General features: G+C 41.9%; 1 protein-coding gene across 3 annotated transcripts in view; it reads right to left on the reverse strand.

Annotated features, from left to right (window-relative positions):
• Positions 1–1453: 1453 nt before the first annotated feature.
• Positions 1454–23802, reverse strand: part of CPM (carboxypeptidase M) — a 110318-nt gene continuing 87969 nt past the window's right edge. For all 3 annotated transcript variants that reach the window (XM_023195337.1, XM_023195336.1, XM_023195335.1), the window contains exons 5-9: positions 22578–22762; positions 21666–21836; positions 17951–18103; positions 9332–9480; positions 1454–7049 (exon numbers count right to left, since the gene is read on the reverse strand). In XM_023195337.1, the coding sequence (XP_023051105.1) occupies positions 6807–7049; positions 9332–9480; positions 17951–18103; positions 21666–21836; positions 22578–22762 (901 nt within the window). In that variant the 3' untranslated portion in view covers positions 1454–6806. The remainder of the gene's footprint in view (positions 7050–9331; positions 9481–17950; positions 18104–21665; positions 21837–22577; positions 22763–23802) is intronic.

Raw genomic sequence — 23802 nt, forward strand, 5'->3', positions numbered from 1 at the left:
CCTCCCAAAGTGCTGGGATTACAGGCATGAGCCACCATGCCTGGCAAATTTTTGTATTTTCAGTAGAGATGGGGTTTTACCATGTTGGCCAGGCTGGTCTCGAACTGCTGACCTCAGGTGATCCACTCGCCTCAGCCTCCCAAAGTGCTGGGATTACAGGCGTGAGTCACTACACTCAGTAGACTCTTAACAGCGCTGAGAGACCACTCCAAGAGAGGAGAGAAATAATAGTTCTGTTCTCAGTTGTCAAACAGCAAACAAAAAACCCTTAGCCAGGAGTGGTATCTCACACCTGTAATCCCAGCACTTTGTGAGGCTGAGGTGGGCGGATCACTTGAGGCCAGGAGTTCAAGACCAACCTGGGCAACATGGTGCAACCCTGTCTTTACTAAAAATACAAAAATTAGCCAGGAGTCATGGTGCGTGCCTGTTAATTCCAGCTGCTTGAGAGGCTGAGGCATGAGAATTACTTGAACCTGGGAGGCGGAGGTTGCAGTGAGCCGAAATCCCACCACTGCACTCCAGCCTGGGCAACAGAGTGAGACTCCATTGCAAAACAAACAAACAAACAACAACAACAACAAAAAAACCCTGCAAATTTAAATATTGAAGTCTAGCTAAAATATACCAGGGAACTTCTGCTTAAGGGGTTTCTATGTAATGAATCCTCTTGAAAACCGAGAAACTATTTCCTGCTTATTTTCTAAATTGAGATATTTATCACTTTTTAAAAATTAGTACCTGTAATTTAGCCATTTCCTACTCAGCAATGTCTCATTTAAACTATTATTTGTTGAGTGTGTTTCAAAGAGCAGATGTAAACTTGAGCCCATCCTCTGTCCTATGACTAAATCGGTATTAGCAGGGGTTAGGACTTGTTAGTTTTCCAGTTCCTACTGGAGGCAAATTCTTTGTTTACCGCTGTTCTCCGTATTTCAAAAGCACCTGGAAATCAATAAAATTTGTTATTCAGAACAAAAGACTTCTCTATATATCAGTATTTCCCAAAATGTGTTTGGAAATATAGGTATGTTAGTCCAAAGGGATGGTATGAGGCTGTATTATTTAAGGAAATAGTCCCATAGCTTAGCATGTTTGGGAAATTCATTTCTTTTCTGCGTTTCTCAGATTCTTTATTACATTAATATAAATTGTGAATTTTCAAATATTTTTTCTGACCAGAAGGCATACTTTCCATCCATCATCTTGTCCATGGAACACACTGCCCCACAACACAAATTAATTTGGAATGTGTTATATATAATATATATAACATGTTCTGGAAGAACTGTCTGGACTTTGAAGAGTTGTTGCAGTATTATTGCCTCATAAAAGGTCATTAAATTTGGTCTTTCCCAAGTTTTATTTGGTGGTAATGTTATTTTTAGTGGACTTTGTTATACTTGTATAAGTACTTATTTTCAGGTAACATAATGGGAAAAAAGATATATTATTTATATGAATATTAGTTCTTTATTGCGAATCAGAAATATTTTAAATTTACTAAATTCAGAGGTAGTCATGGCCTCTCCCCAATAAACTTTACAGTCTTAGACAATTTGTGCATTTTAATAAATTCTTAGTTATAGTATTAAAGAAAGATTACAGGGGCTCACACCTGTAATCCCAGCACTTTGAGAGGCCCAGGCAGAGGCAGGCAGATCATGAGGTCAGGAGATCGAGACCATCCTGGCTAACACGGTGAAACCCCGTCTCTACTAAAAATACAAAAAATTAGCCAGGTGTGGTGGTGGGCACCTGTAGTCCCAGCTACTTGGGAGACTGAGGCAGGAGAATTGCTTGAACCTGGGAGGCGGAGGCTGCAGTGAGCTGAGATCACGGCACTGCACTCCAGCCTGGGTGACAGCGCAAGACTCCATCTCAAAAAAGAAAAGAAAAACAAGTTACCAGGAAAACTGGTAAAATCAGCTATAAAACATCTATAAAAGGCTATGGAGTAGTTCATATGCAAAAGTATGATAAAATGGTGAGCAATACTGTACAGTATCTGCTTATTAGTCGATATAAAGTCTATAACAAACCCAAACTTCTACTTTAGATACAGTACTGTGGACTTTCAATCCTCTTTAACTAGTATGGTCATCATAATTTTCTCCCCCTTCCCCCTTCCAAAGTCATGAGGAAAATATAAAGGATCTATCATAAAATATACATCAACTATATTGTTACCATATAGAATAACAACCAGAGTTCTCAATAAGCAACTTATCTGTTGCAGTAAGACAATATGATATGCTTACCTTTCTGGATTCCCCAGGAAGAGATACTTCCAATCTAATATCAGATATTTTTACTTTCTAAACATAGAGCTAACTTATACCATTTGTAGAAACAGACCACAAATGCAAATTTGCTTCTGGAACAAAACATAACACTGATTTCTTGGAAAGACTTTTGGAAATGTTGAGAAAAAGCTTTTAACATTTCTAATACATCCAACAGTTCAAGTCTGAATGTAATTAAATTAAGCATCCAAATCAACACTCTCATTTATCTGCAGGGACTTATGTTTTTCTAAAAGACTCTTTTGCCATTTAGATTCAGTCATGTCAACATTTACCAACACTTGAGTAGGTATACTCTTTAAGAAGGTATATTATTCTGCCTTCAAAATAGTTATTACCTGAGTGTTAACTATCCTTCCTAAACCTGAGCAAGCACCAAAAATGTAGCATCTCTTACCACTATTTCTAACAGTCAGAATCACCATTCAGCGGGGGTGGAGTGGGGTCTCCATTTTACAGCTAAGGAAACTGAATGTGTAGTGGGTTTGAATCCAGGGCTTCTGCCTTTTCTCTTTATTTTATTGTATTTATTTATTTATTTTTTTGAGACGGGGTCTCACTGTCACCCAGGCTGGAGTGCAGCACAGTGATGCGATCTTGGCTCACTGCAACCTCCACCTTCTGGGTTCAGGCGGTTTCTCCTGCCTCAGCCTCCCGAGTAGCTGGGATCACAGGCGCCCGCCACCATGCCCGGCTAACTTTTGTATTTTTTTTTTTTTTTAGTAGAGATGGCGTTTCACCATGTTGGCCAGGCTGGTCTCGAGCTCCTGACCTCAAGTGATCTGCCTGCCCCAGCCTCCCAAAGTGCTGGGATAACAGGCATGAGCCAACGCGCCTAACTGCTGCTTTCTAAGTGTCATTTCACTCCCACATTTTTCTCCCATCATGAAAGTGTGTATCATGTTGGTTTCTCTATAAAAGGAATTATAGCTGAACGTAGAGCTGGAGGAGCATAACCACCAGCCCAAGAGGGAAGGAAACAGCAGGAAAGGTGTTGGGCAGGGAGGTGGTTTGGGTACCTGGTTTGACCACAGAATACCATGATTGTGTTTTGTTAGTCTTTAAATGATTTTGAGTCTGATACTAAATTCTGTTTTTAAAAACATTATTTCAGCAAGAGATTTACATTAAGGCTCATGAACGAATTCAGATTTTAGTTCGTGTCCCTTCAAAAATTGCTATCTTAGAAAAGTTAAAATTCAATGCCCAGTTGAAAAATTGTTTGGGGCTTGAAAAATTGTTTGGGGCTTGATAAAAAATTGTTCAAGTTTCATCTTATGTAGTTTTATTTGTAATATACCAAAGTCATTTTTGCAATATTATGTACTTTCAAGTATATAATAAATTACTACTACTTTAAATAAAAATGATCAAGATATTCAGATTATGATGAGATTTTTTTTTTGGTTATCTATTGCTGCTGCACAAGTTACCAGATTTTATAAATGGTTTAAAGAAGCCTCCAAATTTTGTTTATATTAACATGTATAATTTTGTGCATGTAGAATAAGCTTGGCATAGAAATGGCCTAAATGCTTCTGTAGCTCTTCATTCTCCTTGTGGTTCTCACTCTCCTGCCAGTATGGTTTCTGGAAATCTCCTGCCAGTACAATTTCTAGATCCCGTAGAACTTTCAACTGAAGGTAAGAACCAAGGCAACTCACTTTCCACGAGTAATACACTGCACTTCTAGAAATTGGCCTATGTTATTATGACACTGGGGATGAAGTAAAAAAAAAGAGAAAGAAGGATGGGAAGGGAGGGAAGTGGAGGGAAAGGGAGGGGAGGGAAGGGGAGGGGAGGGAAAGGAGGGAGGGAGGGAGGGAGGGAGGGAGGAAGGAAGGAAGGAAGGAAGGAAGGAAGGAAGGAAGGAAGGAAGGAAGGAAGGAAGGAAGGGAATCTGCTCACCAGAGTTGCTATTGTTTTTTTTTTTTTTTTTTCCTTTTCTGTTTACTGCTTTCCCCCTTAATTCTTACAGGTAACGGTTTAATATCGGGTAACTCTCATAGTGGAGAACTTGAGAAACATTAGTACTTCAAATTGAGTCCTAATGGTAAAATTTTTTTCTGATAATAAAAGGTAGTTTGCAGTGCTGTTAAGAGGTAACATAATACCTTTACTACCAACCTTAGGGTCAATTCAAGGTCCAGTAAAAGGAATGTATCTGGAATTCTTGATTATAGACATGAAAACAGTCTTCTGTCAGTGTTCACAGTGAGCTGGAGATTGCCTACGCATAAGACCTAGCTTCATAAAATGACTCAGAGCCCTAGGCAGCTTCTGGGAAGGACTGGGAGTAGCAGTCTCCTGGCACCCCTTGTTCATTCATTCATTCATTCATTCATTCATTCATTCAGTACCTACTATGTGCTAGGCTTTGAGGATATAACTATGAATTTTTCAAACAGACAGACCTTGGCCTCAAAAAGCTCACATTCTACTAGAGAAGGCACACATGCAAGTAGAAGATTATAATACAATGATGTAAATCCAACAGTAGAGATAACCAGTTTATTTTGGGGAGCACAGAGGAAGGGTCCCTAACCCCAGACTGCCTGCGAAGAGGTGGAATGGAATTGAATGGGATTATGGTCAGCCAAGGCTTCCTAGTGCAGCTGCTACCTGAACTGAGTTTTAAGGGGAGTAGGAAAGAAAAAACGTGTTGGGTCATAATGGCATTCCAGATACAGGGGACACAAACAGCTCTGTGTTCATGAACTACAACCAGTTGCTGACTTTTGTTTCAAGTGACTCCCCTTCCCCAGTGCTGTGTGGAGGATGGACTGAGGAGGAGAAGGCTGGGAGCAAGGGACCAGTAGAGCTGTTGCAGCAGTGTGGGTGAGATATGAGGTCTCAACTTTGCAGTGTTGACAACCATGGAGAACAGCGAGCAGAATTCATCAATATTTATAATTAACACCAATCTTTTTGTTTATTTGTTTGTTTGAGACAGAGTCTTGCTTCTTTGCCCAGGCTGGAGTACAATGGCGCAATCCCGGGTCACTGCAACCTCTGCCTCCTGCATTCAAGCGATTCTCCTGCCTCAGCCTCCCCATTAGCTGCGATTATAGGCATGTGCCACCACACGTGACTAATTTTTGTATTTTTTTTTTTTTTCAGTAGAGATGGCCATGTTGGCCAGGGTGGTCTTGAGCTCCTGACCTCAAGTGATCTGCCCGCCTCGGCCTCCCAAAGTGCTGGGATTACAGGTGTGAGCCACCGCGCCCGGCCAACACCAACTTTTAGTTACTTGCTGAATACACAGGATTGAGGAGGAAGAGAAAGTATCAAGGATGACTCCCAGGTTCCTAGCTTGGCGGTCCTAGTAACTGAGAGAGAGAATGCAGCAGGAAGAGCAGCTCTAGGGGGAACAGGATGAGTAACTCCACATGATGGGTTTGAGGTACCTGTGAGTCACATCCAGGTGGATGTGTCCAGTCGGCAGTGGGACATGAGCCTGAAGCTCAGGCAAGAGGCTAGAGTTACACCTTTGGAGTCATCAGCCTAACAGAGGGCTGTGGCATCCAGGTGCCAAAAGCTAGGGACACTTGGCTCTGGAGGGCGAGGAGCTTACTTAATTGACCTGTATGCTCTGAGGCTCTATAGAGAGACACAATCTTATCCCTTCAGGCCAGTATTTTCTTGGGCCACTGAGACATGGTTACGTATTTTCTCTCACTTCTCCTAGAACATTTGCAAAACAATTCCCAGTCCTATGATCATTTCTCCCTTTTCTGAGAACTAATTATATATGGCACTTAGTATCTCTTCTCACTCATGGTGAGGTGTTTTTTTGTTTTGTTTTGTTTGAGACAGAGTCTCACTCTGTCGCCCAGGCTGGAGTACAGTAGCGCTATCTTGGCTCACTGCAACCTCCGCCTCCAGGGTTCAAGCGATTCTCCTGTCTCAGCCTCCTGAGAGGCTGGGATTACAGGTGCCTGCCACCACGGACCCGCTAATATTTAGTAGAGACGGGGTTTCACCATGTTGGTCAGGCTGGTTTTGAACTCCTGACTCAGGGTGAACCGCCCACCTTGGCCTCCCAAAGTGCTAGGATTAAAGGCGTGAGCCGCTGCACCTGGCCTCATGGTGACGTCTTGTATGTAGAAGATCGATAAATGTTCATCTTCATTGCTTATATTCATCAAGTTCTCTGTATACGAAATGATCTTCTTTTTGCAGGCACTTTTTTGCTTCTCAAGTTTTTTTTTTTTTTTTTTTTTTTTACAAATTTCAAGACTACTTCAAGATTAATTTGAGTGTAAATGAGCAGTACTTGTTAGGTAAGTGTGTTCCATTCATCATCAAGACTGAATCATTCCTTTCATTATCACCACGTATTGCTTACTATGGAATTTGGAAACATCCATTTCTCTTCTTCAGGAAGATCGTGGAGTTTCTCCATTCAAGGTCCCACTAGAGTGAGCTGGGGTTGCAGTAACCTGGAGTGAGCAATCCTTGATTCCAGGTGGTGATGTGGGTTGAGTTTCACATTTTACTTTATTTGAAGAATATGTGCAAAAGAGTCACTAAAAATAAGAACAAACTAGGCTTTGTTGCCGGTGAGTGGCTTGGCGAATTTATGTACAGAGGAATCATTGGGCATGAAGGATTTGATACTGGGATAGACTCCAATTGCCCTTGGAATGGAAGTAGAATATCCTTTTTAAGAGCACTGAAGTTCTGCGATTTCTCTGGAATAATCACCTTTGTGAGGTGTGGATCACGTCCAGGGACTGTAACCTGAGAAGAAACAAGAGACAATTATATGAGTGACTTAAGATGTTTCGTGGTGCCCACACTGAAAACACTGATATCCACCACTAAAATGCAGCCTTTGTGCAATGCACATAATCATCTGCCAGACCTCTGGGCCAGCAACAGATTTGGTCCTGCAGGCTGAGTTATCCAATGCCTGTTGACAGAGACCAGTGTTGTGAATGCTGTTGCCAAAAATTACAAAACGAAATAAGGACAGACAGGTACCTTATCTGGCGATGTAAGTCAAGAGAAGGAAGCAGCAGATGTTTCTGCCACCATCCTTTTCATGGGGCACAAAGGTAAAGAGTTAACTGTTTCCCTTTGTCCCAAGTGTGTATTTAACATCCTCCTTGGATATCAAGATTATTTACAAGTAGAATTATTTTCTCAACTTACTAATTTTTCAGCTGACCTACAAGTCTATTGCTTCCTTTAAAAACTTTTCTTTCTTTTGTTTTTTGAGATAGAGTCTCACTCTGTCACCCAGCCTGGACTACAGTGGCTCAATCTTGGCTCACTGCAACCTTTGCCTCCCGGGTTCAAGTGATTCTCCTACCCCAGCCTCCCAAGTAGCTGGGATTACAGGTGCACAGCACCACACCCAGGTAATTTTTTGTATTTTTAGTAGAGACGGGGTTTCACCACGTTGGCCAGGCTGGTCTTGAACTCCTGACATCAGGTGATCCACCTGCCTCAGCCTCCCAAAGTGCTGAGATTACAGGCATGAGCCACCACACCCAGCCTCCTTTAAAAGCTTTGATTTTTACCTGGTTTTGTTCATATCAGCCTGAATCTTCAGTTAGGCTGATTTTACCTGGTTTTGTTCATATCAGCCTGAATCTTTGGTTAGGCATTTTTATTTATTTATTTATTTATTTATTTATTTTTATTTTTTAGTGGAGGAAATAATCAGGACAAGTAAGACAAATGATAAACTAACTACAGGCAATGTCTACTGAGAAATGCTTTTATTATATATGGTGGAGAAGGGAAAAAATGGGGAATGACATTTACATAACCACTCACTGGTATGTATTTTACACATTCATTTCAATGTCCAGAGTCTTACCTTCAAAAATCTTGTCCCAGAACTAATACTTACAGTCATTGTGTACTGTGTTAGCCTAACTAATGGGGAATTAACAATTCATAACTTTATTCTAAAGGTGTGCCTTATTTATGAGGTTGCGTGCAAGTAATTAGATTCACTACAAGGAAAACCATATTTTTAAATAGAATAGAAATATCACAGTAAATAGGAGGAAAAGAAAGGGCCTTTTTAGACAAAGATTCACAGTGAGTTGAGATTTTTCAAGCTCTGTCCATTTTCTCAGTAGGGGTAGAAATTCCTAAAAGCATTAGCAATTGGTAAGCCTCACATCCAGGCACCTCGGGGAGAACCCACGGAGCAGGGAGGCTCTGAATTCTGTAGTTTTATAAACTAAAAACCACGTTTTTTCCATGATGTCATCAAGATGAAATAATAAAATGCCAACTCAGTTTTCACGACAGAATAGATGACTACCTTCTCCCAGGATTAGCTCATGATTGGCATGAGACCCACTAAGCAAAGTAGAAGAACCTTTGATTTCTCAGAGAAAGTCACATCAAAGAGAAAGAGGCAAAATCTGGCCAACTAAATCAATACTGCTTCATTTAGTTCTTTCACATAAATCCACTCCGGCTCAGATTAGTCCAGGCCTTCCTGTCTTAGGATAAAATGACTCAGAAATATGTGTTTTATGGAATTAAAAACTGAAATTTTACTTGCATCAATTGAAAAAAGGGCTGCAAAATATGTCTATCATTTGCTGAGTATAGTGATAAAATTTGTGGATCAGATTTCACTTATAAAATGACTTCTAAGGAACTTTTCCCAATTCATTTTTTATAGTAGAAAGTGTATGCCATGGAATGGGTGTTGTATTGTATTCCAGGAAACTATCAACTACCTTTGCTACATTGCTTATTCTTTTTTATTAATGAGGTTACATTTTAATCAGGAAAGATATCACAAGAAATAGGATTTGGCTTCTATTTAAAAAAAATTGCCATCAGGGAAAAAAATATGAATTTTTATATTTTTTTCCCTATAATTTCCACTTCTTCCACCCACTCCAATTGCAAGTCTGACACTATCCTTTCTTTCTGTCTTGATGGATCTACTTTTGAACTTCCTAGACTTATTTTGGATTCCTTCTGGGTGAATAGGTATTACGAGTTCTATAATATTTTAATAACAATAACTAGCATTGCATACTTACATTTATTATATAGGACCCAGGCAAGAGCAGGAGATAATACTCTCCATATTTGTTGGTTCTATAGGGGCAGATATGTTTTCTGTCTTGGACTTCCACAATTACATTGGGTAATGGATTTCCATTCTGATCAAAAACTTGACCCTTTACACCTGCAAGACAAAAATAAAATTAAATATTAATGCCATATTTTATGGCATATAAAAAATTCTTGTAAATATTTAAGAAAAATATATGCAATATTTATTAGCTAACTCAGTTTTGAGTTAATATTAAGTGTTAGAGAGGGAAAAGAAAACTTATTTTTGATGTAACTTAAAATATAGTCAAAATTACTAATTTGATTTGTAGCTTAAATTTGTTTGTTGTTGAACAGTCCATTTATATCAGCATGTATTATCACAGTGAGAGAACACAGATGATAACCTAAGATCCATTCCTGTCACTTCCAAGTTATTTACTCAATCACCAAACTATTACAACCATTGGCGGATTCCAAATTCTAAATAAAAACGGTGTCAATGTATTAGTTACAACAAAATATTTACCTACGCAAGGGACTCAATAGTTTTGTCTTGTGGTCAAACTACATGGGAAGCAAAATTATAATCCCAAGGCTTCTTGGAAGCATAGAATCAATGGACCAGTAACAGCAGCCAGTATTTATTGAGCACTTAGTATATTCCAGGCTCTGTACTAACTGCTAAATGTGTATTTTCTCATTAAATTCTCGTATCAGCTCTGTGTCATCAATTATTATCATGATTTTACAGATGAAAAAAATGAAGGCTCTGGCTTATTAAAATAATCTCTTCAAGCTCACACAGCCAACGAAGTGGTCCAGCTAGCCGTCAACCCATGATAGTCTCCAGAGCCCCTCTCAAAATTTCAGGAGTACGGTTTTTAAAAGGCCATTTCTATTTTAAGACCTTTCTTATTTTAGATCCTACATTTCACATCTAGTTTGTTTACTCCAGGGTCAAATCATATTACCTTAAGGTGAAGCTGCCTAAGCCCCCAATAACATAAATGAGAACGAAGTAAGTTCTCTTACAACAGTAAGGCGACCTTGAACTCTCCCGAAACAGCTATGCTCAATTATTATTTATTAGGGCAGAAAAATATGAGGCACACATAACAGTTTCCCCCAGGAATGATTAAAATGAAAAAAAAAAAAGTTGGCATTTAGCAAAACAATGTTTATCTTGAACTTTAAACAAACTTCTATCTAACCTAGGTTGCCTTTTATTATACTTTCTTTCCTATTTAATTCCTGACTCTTCATTTTTTGCCTCCTGAGGAGGAAAATGCCACATTTCCTTCTCCCTTTCTCTATATAACTATGTAAACTTCTATTTTCACATCGTGTGTTCCTCTTTGGCTTCTCTTTTTTAAACACAGTTCCATTTATATTTATTCCTACTGCTTGATATATATCCTTTTGATCTTTAGGTAGTACCCAATCATAAATTGGTAATAATTTGGTAACCTGATTATGCATTTATTCCTTGGGTTTCAGTGGCATTATTCTGTTTTATTTAATTAATTAATGTATTTTTTGTAGAGATGGGGTTTCACCATGTTGCCCAGGCTTGTCTTGAACTCCTGGGCTCAAGCAATCCACCTGCCTAAGCTTCCCAAAGTGCTGGGATTACAGGTGTTAGGCACCACATTCAGCCTCAGTGGCATTATTTTGAAGAGCTATTTACACTGTGCCCCCCTTAGGAGGTCCTTTGATATGTGATAAGCATAGCGTGTACCCATCATCATAGTTTGGTGTGACAGAAAGAACCAGTGAGGTTTTGATTTGAATTCTAGTTCTCAAGTCACTAAACATTCCCAAGCCTCAATTTTATCACCTATGAAATGGGAATAATATACCACAACCCAGGATGGTTGTGAGGATTAAATGTAAGTAACACAGAACAGGAGGATCAACAAACATTAATTCTTTCTTTCCTCTCTTCCTCTTCCTCTTTCTTCTTCTTCTTCCTCCTTCTCCTTCTCCTTCTTTTCTTCTTCTTCTTCTTCTTCTCCTTCTTCTTTCTTCTCCTTCTTCTTCTTTCTTCTCCTTCTTCCTTCTTCCTTCTTCCTTCTCCTTCTCCTTCTTCTTCTTCTAACAGGGTCTTGCTCTGCCAACCAGGCTGGAGTGCAGTGGTGTGATCAGGGCTTACTGCAGCCTTGACTTCCCAGGCTCAAGCAGTCCTCCCACCTCAGCCTCCCAAGTAGCTGGGACTACAAGCACACACCACCACACCTGGCTAATTTTTGTATTTTTTTTGTAGAGGTGGGGTTTCACCATGTTGCACAGGCTAGTCTTGAACTCCTGAGCTCATGTGATCTGTCTTGGCCTCCCAAATTGCAGGAGTGCTGGGATTATAGATGTGAGCCACCAGGTCTGGCTTTCTTTCCTTTCCTCTTATTTGGATTAAGAAAAACTATGCAGGGGGGAAAAACATATATTAGATGAATTTCTGGAGTCTTACTTCAACTTTGTTCCACAAAGCCGGAATATGTGAGGGAAGAAGCTATGCATATTATTTCCTTCTTCAGGGCTCTGAGCTAGTTTACAGTCTTCCTACCACTTAGAAAATCCATGTGTTTCAGCAAGGTAGCTTGTGCTGGATGGTGTGTCTGTTGGCATCTTTTGTATTTTTTGTTGACTTCTCCAAAACTAACCAAATTGAAGAAAATCAAGTGCATAAAAAACGAAGCAAAGCTATCATTGAAATTGACATTACACTTTTTTTTTTTTTTTTCCTTTTGAGATGGAGTTTTTGAGATGGAGTTTCACTCTTGTTGCCCAGGCTGCAATGGCGCGATCTCAGGTCACTGCAACCTACGCTTCCCAGCTTCAAGGAATTCTCCTGCCTCAGCCTCCTAAGTAGCTGGGATTATGGGCATGCGCCACCATGCCCAGCCTTTTTTGTATTTTTAGTAGAGACAGGATTTCTCCATGTTGGTCAGGCTGTTGAACTCCAGACCTCAAATGATCCACCCGCCTCAGCCTCCCAAAGTGCTGGGGTTACAGGCGTGAGCCACTGTGCCCGGCTAACATTACACCATTCTTTAACATTGGATATAATGGTTAAATAGAGGCCAGGCATGGTGGCTCACACTTGTAATCCCAATACTTTGAGAGGCGAAGGCAAGCGGATCACAAGTTCAGGAGATCGAGACCAGCCTGGCTAACACGGTGAAAACCCATCTCTGCTAAAAATACAAAAAGTTAGCTGGGCATGGTGGTGGGTGCCTGTAATCCCAGCTACTCAGAAGGCTGAGGCAGGAGAATGGTGTGAACCCGGGAGGCGGAGCTTGCAGTGAGCTGAGATCCTGCCACTGCACTCCAGCCTGGGCGACAGAGCGAGACTCTGCCTCAAAAAAAAAAAAAAAAAATGTCATGGTACCCTTTAAAAAAAGGCAGCAAATTTCTTCTTGGCTAGAAGCAGTTATACTTTAATAGAACAGATTGGACTTTTTTGACAGTCACATGACAGTGATTTTGGACGGCGGCCTCAGGTACTTGAACATCACCTATGTATCAGTGTGTGCTGCAGCTGAATCAAAGCTCCAGTTAACCTGCGGTCTGCTTACCCTCAAATATAGAAAAAGGAAGAACAATTTGCATTTGAAGAAATGTCTGAAAGTCTTTATATTCCAGTTTGACCCTCATTCATCATATAACCCAAAGATTCGCTTTCTTTTTTTTTTAATTGAAGTCTCCCTCTGTTGCCCAGGCTGGAGTGCAGTGGCACCATTTCAGCTCACTGCAACTTTCATCTCTCGGGTTCAAGCGATTCTCCTGCCTCAGCCCCCCCAAGTAGCTGGGATTATAGGCACCTGACACCACACCCAGCTAATTTTTGTATTTTTAGTAGAGATAGGGTTTCAGCATGTTGGCCAGGCTGGTCTCAAACTCCTGATCTCAAGTGATCCGCCCGCCTTGGCCTCCCAAAGTGCTGAGATTACAGGCCCAAAGACTTACTTTCATATGACTCTTAACTAAACCTAAAGATGGTTATTCCAGCTATGGAAGCCTGGTGTATGTGAATAGCACTCTTACTGGGCAAACACAGACCATGCTTATGTATGGAATTTATATTCAAAGGAAAACCCCTCTCACCAGCCAAATAAAAGCGTGCTTTAGCTTGTATACGTCTTTACAATATTTTGTCTACACACCACCAAACCTTTCACTTAAGAGGGAAGTAATTGTTTTACCAGAAAATGTTATTGATTTCTATATGCTGAAGTGGAAACATTGAAAAAGAGACTGGTAGACCCCAAGAGACGCAGAGAGAGCCAACACTATTATATTAAAAGAAAAATGAAAATTTGAAAAACGCTCAGATACTACACAAATGACAAGACATAAAATCTGAGACACAAATTCTGTGTCCAGATGGGGAGACACACAGGAGAAATGTACAGCTCATTTTCCCTTGGAAATGGGCAAGAACTAGAATTCTGCATTTGTTGGGCACGATTTAGAGTTGGAGCTGGGACAGTACATAGGAGACTGCTTGTTTGTGCCCATGTCCCCACCGCATGATCACAGTTGCCTCCTATTTTGGATGGGATGACAGATCCACATCTGTGGCCCACAGTCTTCTGGAACTCAGCACATATCAGATTCTTTTAGGCCCAAGTTACTTAGGTTTCTGGATGCTGTGAGCTATTCCCTTGCTCTCTGGGTTCAGATCTGCTCTGAGGAGTCCAGGGGAGAGACAGGGCCAGAGCAGGTAACACCGTGTCTGGCTCATCTTTGCTTCAGAGATGGGGATGAGCAAGACAGTCTAAGCCTCTAGAATTCACACTTGCCCTCCTTTGCTACCTTGGTCATAATGTCTGCCGACACCCTCAACTCAACTTGAACCTAGTAAATCATCCTCTAAGCAGGACAGCATGGCACCAAGGGCCCGAGTTTCAGTTGAGGTCTGCAGTGAGTTCTAGTTGAAAGAATAACACACTGACGCCTTACAACAGGCTGGTGGGAGGCAAGGCCGATGCTATTATTCTCAACTTTCTGTTGACAACACTACAGACAAGCGCTTGCTCAAGATTGCAAACATCGCCAGATGACAAAACAGCTTGGGCTCTATCTAAGCCTCTGCCCTCTTGGCAAGGCCCTTCCACTAAAGCAGAAGGCCTTTCCTTCCCAGACAAGGTGGCTCAGCGACTTCCAGATGGGTCAAAACCTCAGAAACACAGAAGCATCCTAGCAATTGGTATAATGGAACCAGTAAACGCAATGCAGCTTGACAAATATTAATAATGTCCTTGGCCGGGCGCGGTGGCTCAAGCCTGTAATCCCGGCACTTTGGGAGGCTGAGACGGGCAGATCACGAGGTCAGGAGATCAAGACTATCCTGGCTAACACGGTGAAATCCCGTCTCTACTAAAAACTACAAAAAACTAGCCGGGCAACGTGGCGGCGCCTGTAGTCCCAGCTACCCCTGAGGCTGAGGCAGGAGAATGGCATGAACCCGGGAGGCGGAGCTTGCAGTGAGCTGAGATCCGGCCACAGCACTCCAGCCTGGGCGACAGAGTGAGACTCCATCTCAAACAAAAAAAAAAAAAAAAAAAAAAAAAAGTCCTTAAACCAGAGCAATACCAATAAAGGGGTGTCATTTATTGCCATTCTTCACAAACAAAATATTCATTAGTCTCTTATTGGATACCAGTAGAGAGGAGTAATAACCACACTGTATTGGTATTTTGAAATATGGTTTCATTATTAAACCATGTTATGCATCTGTCTTAAACCACAAGGGGGCAGGGTTGATATGCCAATATATGTATTTTTTGAGTGAGTTGTTTACATCTGATTATGGAGACAGGCAGATAAACATTCTTTATAAAACCTAGTGCAAATGGGCTGGGCATGGTGGCTCATGCCTGTAATCCCAGCACTTTGGGAGGCCGAGGCCGGCGGATCACCTGAGGTCAGGAGTTCAAGACCAGCCTGGCCAATATGGTGAAACCCTGTCTCTACAAAAATACAAAACTAGCTGGGCATGATGGTGGGTGCCTGTAATCCCAGCAAATTGGGAGGCTGAGGCGGGAGAATCACATGAACCTGGGAGGCGGAGGTTGCAGTGAGCCGAGATCATTGTACCACTGCACTCCAGCCTGGGTGACAGAACGAGACTCCGTCTCAAAAACAAACAAACAAACAAAACCTATGCAAATGGACTGGTAAGCCTTCCAAATTATTAAAAATAATAACAATAGGTATGCTGCAATTTGTATGTTATTTATCAGTTCACAAAGCCCTTTCCCTGGCAATATTACATCGACATGATACTTCAAAGCCCACATTAATTCAGTGCTTGGTAAATAATCTTTATAGCTAGATTGAGGTTCTGAAAATAGTGGTGCAGTTACACAGAGCATATTTGATGTTCACTTGCATGCCCATCAACATAACCATGTTGATACTGGTGAAGAATGCATTTCAGAAAACAGGCAGAGCCAGTCACAGTGGCTCGCACCTGGGATCCCAGCACTTTGGGAGGCTTAGGCAGAAGGATCGCTTGAGCCCAGGAGTTTGGGATTCACCTGGACAACATAGCAAGATTCTATCTCTATACAACATATTTTTAAAAATTAGCTGGATGTGGTGGTGTGCACCTGTAGTCCTACTTACTTGGGAGGCTGAGGCAGAAGGATCACTTGAGCCCAGGAGTTCAAGGTTACAGTGGGCGATGACTGCGCCACTGTACTCCAGCCTGGGTGACAGAGTGAGGCCCTGTCTCTAAACTAATGATAATGATAATAATACTAGTAATAGATTAACAAACTAAAGGATCAATAGAAGTAGAAATATAATAGAAATGTTAGATTAATGCATGACATACCTCATGAGGAAAATCTAGTGGAGAAAGAAATACCAGAATACTAAGCAAGAGAGAACCCAAGACAACATTTGATGACATAATGAAGAAGGTGAAAGTCCCAATAATAAGTTTATAGTCTTTGTTAAGATGCTAGTGAGAAAGAACGATACTTCATAACATCCCCTATAATAGGGAGTCAACCTAGTCCATGAATGACTCAGCCAGTTAGACACAGCGCTGTGAGTTTACCAGTAATCTTTGTGTACTTCAGTTCAGGGATTGGAGGCTGGGGACACAGGTATGAAAGAGGGCAGGGGCATCCCTTTTAGGGATGTGTGGCCCAGGAAGGGTTCTAATTATCCTTGCACTCAGCCCTCTGGCCCTGTGCTACCTTCCTTCATCCTTCTCCATCTTCTTTGTAGCAGGAGGAAAGCTTTGCTGTGAATCATGCAGAAAATTCCAGGAATTATGCAATTATGCAGTAGGCCCATGCAGCAAATCTTTTCAACACATGCATGCACACACACCTACACACATACACATACACACACACTCTCTCTCTATGTGGTATCATAGCTATTATGCCAATTCCTGATATATTTCTCTCCCCAAGCCATTCTGAATGGAGAAAGATAACTTTATAAATATAGAAGAGCCTTCCACACCTTGCCCAAAGAAACACCACCTGGTTAATAAACTTGAACTGCACAAGATTCCATCATCTCAAGTAGTGTGTTTCTCTAGCACAATGGCTTTCTAAGTATAGCCCCTGGACCAGCAGCACCAGCATCATGTGGGAAGGCAGTAGTCACTGAAGGTCTACTCAGACAGAAACTCCAGGTTGGGGCCTGGCAATCTGTTTTAGCAAGGCCTCCCAGTGCGTCTGCTGCACGTTTGAGAGCTACCACTCTGCCACATTTAGTCTATCTGTGATAAGGGCCAGTCAGCCTTCAGGAAACAGGCTGGCAAGATTCTTAGCACCAGGACATCTAGCAGAGTTCACAGGTAAGAGGGGTTGAAGGCAATGGTGCTAGCTCACCACCCCAATTCTGGAAAAAATGCAAAGTGGTATGTCCAGTGTTCTCAGGGTCCTTGGTACTGTGTGGTGAGTGACAAGCAAACATAGTATTTTTCTAAATGGGACATGATGTAACAGAGTAGAAACCTGTTTTCCTGATATTTTGCCAGATTTCTAGATCATTCGACATGTAAAATTAGGAGGACTCTGGATGTTTGTTTGTTTGTTTTTGAGACAGAGTCTCACTCTATCGCCCAGGCTGGAGTACAGTGGTACCACATCGGCTCACTGCAACCTCCACCTCCCAGGTTCAAGTGATTCTCCTGCCTCAGCCTCCCAAGAAGCTGGGACTACAGGCGTGCGTCACCACACTCAGCTAATTTTTGTATTTTCAGTAGAGATGAGGTTTTGCCTTGTTGGCCAGGCTAGTCTTGCACTCCTGACCTCAGGTGATCCATCTACCTCAGCCTCCCAAAGTGCTAGGATTACAGGCGTGAGCCACCACGGCTGGCTAGTTCTCTGGATTTTTATACCCTCATATTAAAGGAACACACATCATGCTTCCTTTTCTATGAACGAGCGGGCACTGCATTTCTCACACACTGCAGATACTCATGCAGAGAGAATTCTTAACCATCAGATCTGGCACTGAAACGAGGCTGTAACTACACAGCATAAAAAAAGGCTTGCGTTTACTCAACCCAGAGGTCTTGCCAGATGCTCTATTTTGTATTAATAGGGAATTAATAAGAAGATTTTACAAACCTAGGTGCACCTGCTTTATATATTCAATTAATGAGGCTTTGTTATTATTCCAAAAGGATGGAAGCTTCTCCTCACGAGGATATTTACAGCATGACAGCTCCAACGTAATTTCAAAACACTGGGCCCAGATGTAGTTGTAATCTTGCATTCCACCTAAACACAAGCATATTTAATTTTTGTTAGGGTCTAAAATTGGAGTGGAGCCAAGTTTCACGTGCCTTTTGGGGACAAGTGAATCAGACAGCTACATGTAAACAGGAAAAGATGAATTTGACACATTAGCTTGTAAAATCAGGGCTTGACATTTTATTACCTAGGTATGACCAGACAATCCTAAATATCCCCATATGGGTAACTGGATCAGAGCTGACTGAAGTTCAGCTGTGCATCAAAATTAAGTGAGGGGTGAAGGAAGTGTCCTTTTGTGTTTTTATTTTTTGAAATCCTACATCACAAAAACAATTCTTTGAATTCCATTTGTTTCTTAAATTACATTTTAAATGGATATAAGCTAGAATAAGATTCCTTTAAAAATATTTCTACAAATCCTTTATAAATACACTTACTAAGTAAAGCTAAGCACACTAATTTGGGGGAATCATGGCCAACATTCACTATTACCAGGTACCGTATGAAGTGCTTTGCATCAGCTCATTTAATCCTCACAGCAACTGCCCCTAGTTTACAGACGAGGAAACGTGATCACAGATGTTAAGCAAAGTGCCCTGGGGTTTCGGCCAGTAAATGGCAGACACTGGAGTGCAGGCCACCTTCCGCCAGCCCCTGTGGGCTTCCCAATATGCCAGGAGTGCTCCTGGGGATCAAAGAAAGAATGCTGCACTGCCTCTCCAAGGTGAAAGGCCCCGCCCCCTGTGGAGCCCACGCTGCCACTGCTCATGCTGACTTTCCAATTCTCTCCTCTGGTCCCCTGCTTTCAAAAGGTTATAATCATTTCATACTTTCTTTTTCTGTTTCTCCTTTTTTTTTTTTTTTTTTTAAATAGAGACATGGTCTCACTCCATCACCCAGGCTGGAATGCAGTGGTGCAATCACAGCTCACTGTAAGTTCAAACTTCTCGGCTGAAGCGATCCTCCTGCCTCAGCCTCTCAAGTAGCTGAGGCTACAGATTTGTGCCACCACACCTGGCTATTTTGTTTGTTTGTTTTTGAGACAGGGTCTTGCTCTGTCGCTCAGGGATTGTAGGCATGAGCCACTGTGGTGGCCTTCATTTCATATTTTCTAAGATGCAACATTTTTTTTTTTTTTTTGAGATGGAGTCTTGCTCTGTTGCACAGGCTGGAGCGCAGTGGCACCATCTCAGCTCACTGTAACCTCCGCCTCCCGAGTAGCTGGGACTATAGTCGTGCACCAACACGCCAGGCTAATTTTTTTTTTATTTTGGTAGGGACGGGGTTTCACCATGTCGCCCAGACTGGTCTCAAACTCCTGAGCTTGGGCAATGTGCCCATCTTGGCCTCCCGAAGTGCTAGGATTACAGGTGTGAGCTGCTGCACCTGGCCGAAGATGCAACATTTTTTATACTTTAATATCTCTGAATTGGGATGTGTCTTAAACATTTTTATTGCTAAAAGCATCATGTCTTTAGTTTAACTGAAAATATTTTATTTTCTTTCTTGGTGGTACACTGGGTTTTATAATCAACAGTATCTTGGATTTGACGAAATATAGTAACTTTTAAGGAAGTAGTTTCTGACAGATTTTAATTTGTTACACTTGATACCTGTCCAAAAAAATATGTATTCTCAGTTTCATCAGGATATTTTGGAAGCACTGAAGTAGAAAAAAATTTTAGGCCAGGTACTGTGGTTCATGCCTGTAATCCAAACACTTTGGGAGGCCAAGGTGGGAGGACTGCTTGAGGCTAGGAGTTCAAGGCCAGCCTGTACAACATGATAAGACCCCATCTCTAAAAACAAAACAAAAATAAAAAAGCTTTTTTCTTTTAAAAAAATTTAATGCTAAGAAAGTGGTCAAAATATGATATAAAAATGTTACTTAAATATTAAGTAATATCTATGTAAGCCAGTCGGCCCAGATTCCAGCCAGGAAGAATTTCTCTGTCCTTTCTATTTCCTTTACTTACCTTGCAGGTTTTGTATTTCTCTCTGACCTCATTTTCACCAAAAAGTAGTAGAAGGAAAAAGAAGAGAGGAAAGAAAACAAGACAAAGCCTGCGGCTGGACATGTCTCCGGTGGAAAAAATTTAAATAGCAAAATAGGCATGCATTATGGATCCCTAGCAAATAGCCAGGACTGAGACTGCCAAGCATGGAGAGTGCAGTTCTGGATAAGGGGGGTCAGGCCTGGCCAACAAAACATCCAGGCCAGGCCAGGCACATTCTTCTGGGCTCCTCAAGGCAGCTGGCTTCACCTGTTTTTCGTCTGAGAAGGATACACAGCTCACACACAGGCACACTTGGGAACAATTACCAGCAGCAATCGCTCCTAGCCAATTTCCTACACATCTGGATTTGCCTTAGAAAGTTAGACAGTGAACATGAAGGATAGCTTGGCCACTGGACAGGATGGGCCCTTTCTTAGCTACAAATTATGGAGAGCAGGGACGATGCAGGAGCCCTAACGTAGGAGAGGGGGCTGTATCTTGGACACTAGAGAGACGTTTAGAATGCTGCCTGAACCTGCTGCCTATCAGTTGTGGTCTATGCTTATTTATATTACCTGGAAAACTGACAGAGAGCCACCCAGGCATAAAAATACCAGCTTGTGCTGCAAGATTACCTGAAAGCCTGTGTATCCAAAGTGACAATTAGGGCCACCTTTGGAAGTGGCCTGCATGCAGAAATGCACGCTGCAGCTTGCTGTTGGTGGGGTCAGGCTAACTAGTCCAAAAGGGAATGTTTTCCCCTGAGGCATGGAAATCCAGTTCCAGTCCACCGTCTTTCCTCCTGTCCTTCCATCCTAGGTCCCTCCTACCCCGGGTTTGTGTTTATATTATTCCCTCTAATAAGAATATCTCTCCTTCCATGTTGCCTACACAGCAATCTCATCCTGTCCCTTACCTGGCTGTCTTATTCCAAGGGTGGAGAACTGGGGGCCCTCCTCCCGCTGTATCCTGTCTGAAGAGCTCTTTTGTTGAGCCCACAAAATGGCTTTAAAATCATGATACTTCATGTACAAATCCAGCTTCTTTTTACAAACTGCAAGATCTGGCAGTATTGGCTCCCCAAGGCTGCATGGCAATAATTAGCTAGATCTAGTAGCAGCTGTCCCTGTTAGATGGGATGTAAGTATCACATTTCTCCAAGGTCTTCACTACTCCCTATTGTGTTTTGGCTCTGCACACCCTTGGGGTACACTGCACCTTTTCTAAATCTGTTTTTATTCTAATTACACTGCTATCACAATTACTTATCTGTGTGTCTGTCTCCCCTGTTCAACTCCAGGGTGAGGTGTGTGTCTTGTTCATCTTTCTTGGTACAATTCCTGGCTCACAGTAGGCAGACACAGAATAAGTGACTGAATGAATGCAGAAGGCCCTTGGTAATGAGAAACATGTCTGAGCAGCTCTCAAGCGATCAGTCACCCACTGCCCTTATGATATCAGCTGATAAGGACACAGTGAAGGGCTTATTGTGCCTAAAGTTCTTTTAACAACTGCTGGATCAAAATAAACCAGCTGGTACTTCTGGGTGAAGGCAATAAGGGGAATGGAAGAAATGAAGAGAAACTCACCTTGGAGTGGATACCAAGAGTATCCATTTGTAACACCATTAGGAAAGTTCATTTTGTTTTTACACTCGTCTCCTTTCTTCATGTTGGGATTTCTTGAAGCATAGGTATGTGCAAGATATTGAAAAACATCATCATCAGGAGTTAAGCTGCGGGAGGATAATGCCCCAGTTGCTGCATTTAAAAGATGAACCAAGACCTTTAAACTGACTTTAGAGTAAGAGGAAACACAAACACTATATTAGCGAAGACATAATCACATCACACACAGATGCTCTGATTTCCCTAGAGAGAAATCCTCCACCCACCTCCATGAATGCTTCCTCTATTCTTCTTTCTACTTTATAATAAACATATGCAAGGTGATAGCCCCCAAATAAGTCAGATACAAATCCAAACTCCTAAATCAGCTTAAAAATTAAGTGTCCTCTTAGTCACTCTTGCTAATTTCTGGAGGTAAAGACAATTTCATTGGGTATTATAGGGGTGAATTAAAGCTACTGTAATATTTTGGGTCCTCATCCCACAGAGTTTTAAGAAGAGTCAACAATTATTGTTCATATGATTAGCAAAAAAAAAAAAAAAAAAAAAAAAAAATGAGTTGTTCCAGTCTTATGTTATTTTAGCCATGTTGTCTCTTGTCAGAGAATCAAAATCTGACTAGATCGTACTTTCTAGAATCTAAATTTCACTAATTCACTGATACATGTCCAGCTGTGGGTTGTCAGTTCAGCCACACTGCCCATCTGCTGTTGAAGAATTCCAGGAAGGATGGCTAGGGTTGGGAACACGAAGCCCTTTTCACCGTGCCGGAGAAGTTAAGTGGGGAAGGGAGAGCTGATCCCCACCCAGAGGCAGAGAGTCTCAGCCCCACTCTGGACTTAGGAAGCCAGAACCGGGCCCGTACCTGCTTACCTTGAACACCATTATCAAACGGGTAACTGGCCACAAGGGCACCACCATGGAGGTTTGCAGAGAGGACAAACGTCTCTGTTTTCAGCCACTTCATGACTGCCAAAGTTTCAGGTTGCCTTGAGACATTATTATATTCAAAAGCATCAGGGAAGTTTCGATTCAAGTCATACCGGTTATAATTTTCCCTTTAAAAGAAAGAATATTTTAGAGCATATTGATAGGGCATGAGGGAGTAGATTCTTACAGTGTCTTGCCCTTTGGTTTAGGCTCCAGGTGTCTTTCCAAATGTGAGTATGGGCGTGGTGGATAGCTGCCATGGTGGCCTGCTATGACCCACACCTGGCACTCACACCCCATGGCATCCTATCCCTTGTGATCTGCTCTAACCAATGAGATACTAGCTATTGATGCGGGCAGAGGTTTGATAAGTGTTTGTATTTTGGGACTTCTGCTCTTAGATGCTCCCTTTTAGGACCCTGAGATCCCAATAGTAGCCACGTAGAGAGCCCACGGAGAGTCCATGGCTCCAGGTAAATTGTCTCAGAAAGACCAGAGCTGACCCCAGACCTGTGACACAGAGAACAGCCATCCCTGCTCTGCCCTGTCCAAATTCCTGACCTACGGAATCAACAGTAAAGAAAAAGGCTGTTGCTTTAGGTTGCTAATTTTGGGGTGGTTCATTAAGTAGCAACTGATAACAGAAACAACTACATTACACAAAAGTATTTGTGAAACGTGGAACGGCCATGTTCAAATATGCTAGAAAAACTTAAAATTGGAGGGAATCAAGCTCCTTCAAGACCCACCCTGGGTTACGGTTAGTTCTTGGACGTCTGGCCTAATAAATCAACCAGTCATTAAGGGCCTGGGTACTCTGCCAGGCACTGGGGATCTAACGACGACAAACATAATGGACAGGATTCCTGCCTGCAGGTAGCTTGCAGTGTAGTGGGGACAGAGACATGAAGCAAGAAATGAGATATTCAAAGTCGTGCTCTGACAGTAAAGTGCCAGGTGATCTGAGAGTTTATCAGGGGATCTAGTGTATGACAGGTCGGGAGAAAGAGTCTTGGAGGAAATGCTATTTAGGCAGGGGGAGGAAATGCTGTGTGTAAAACGCTGAGGTAAGAAAGCACCTGGTAGTTCCAGGAAGGAGGCCCAGAGGGGAGGAGGCAGGGGAGGGAGAGGGAGTGGCAAATGAAGATGGAGAGGCTAGGCGAGCACC

Source organism: Piliocolobus tephrosceles, chromosome 10 (genome assembly GCF_002776525.5).
Source record: "Piliocolobus tephrosceles isolate RC106 chromosome 10, ASM277652v3, whole genome shotgun sequence".
NCBI lineage: Eukaryota > Metazoa > Chordata > Mammalia > Primates > Cercopithecidae > Piliocolobus > Piliocolobus tephrosceles.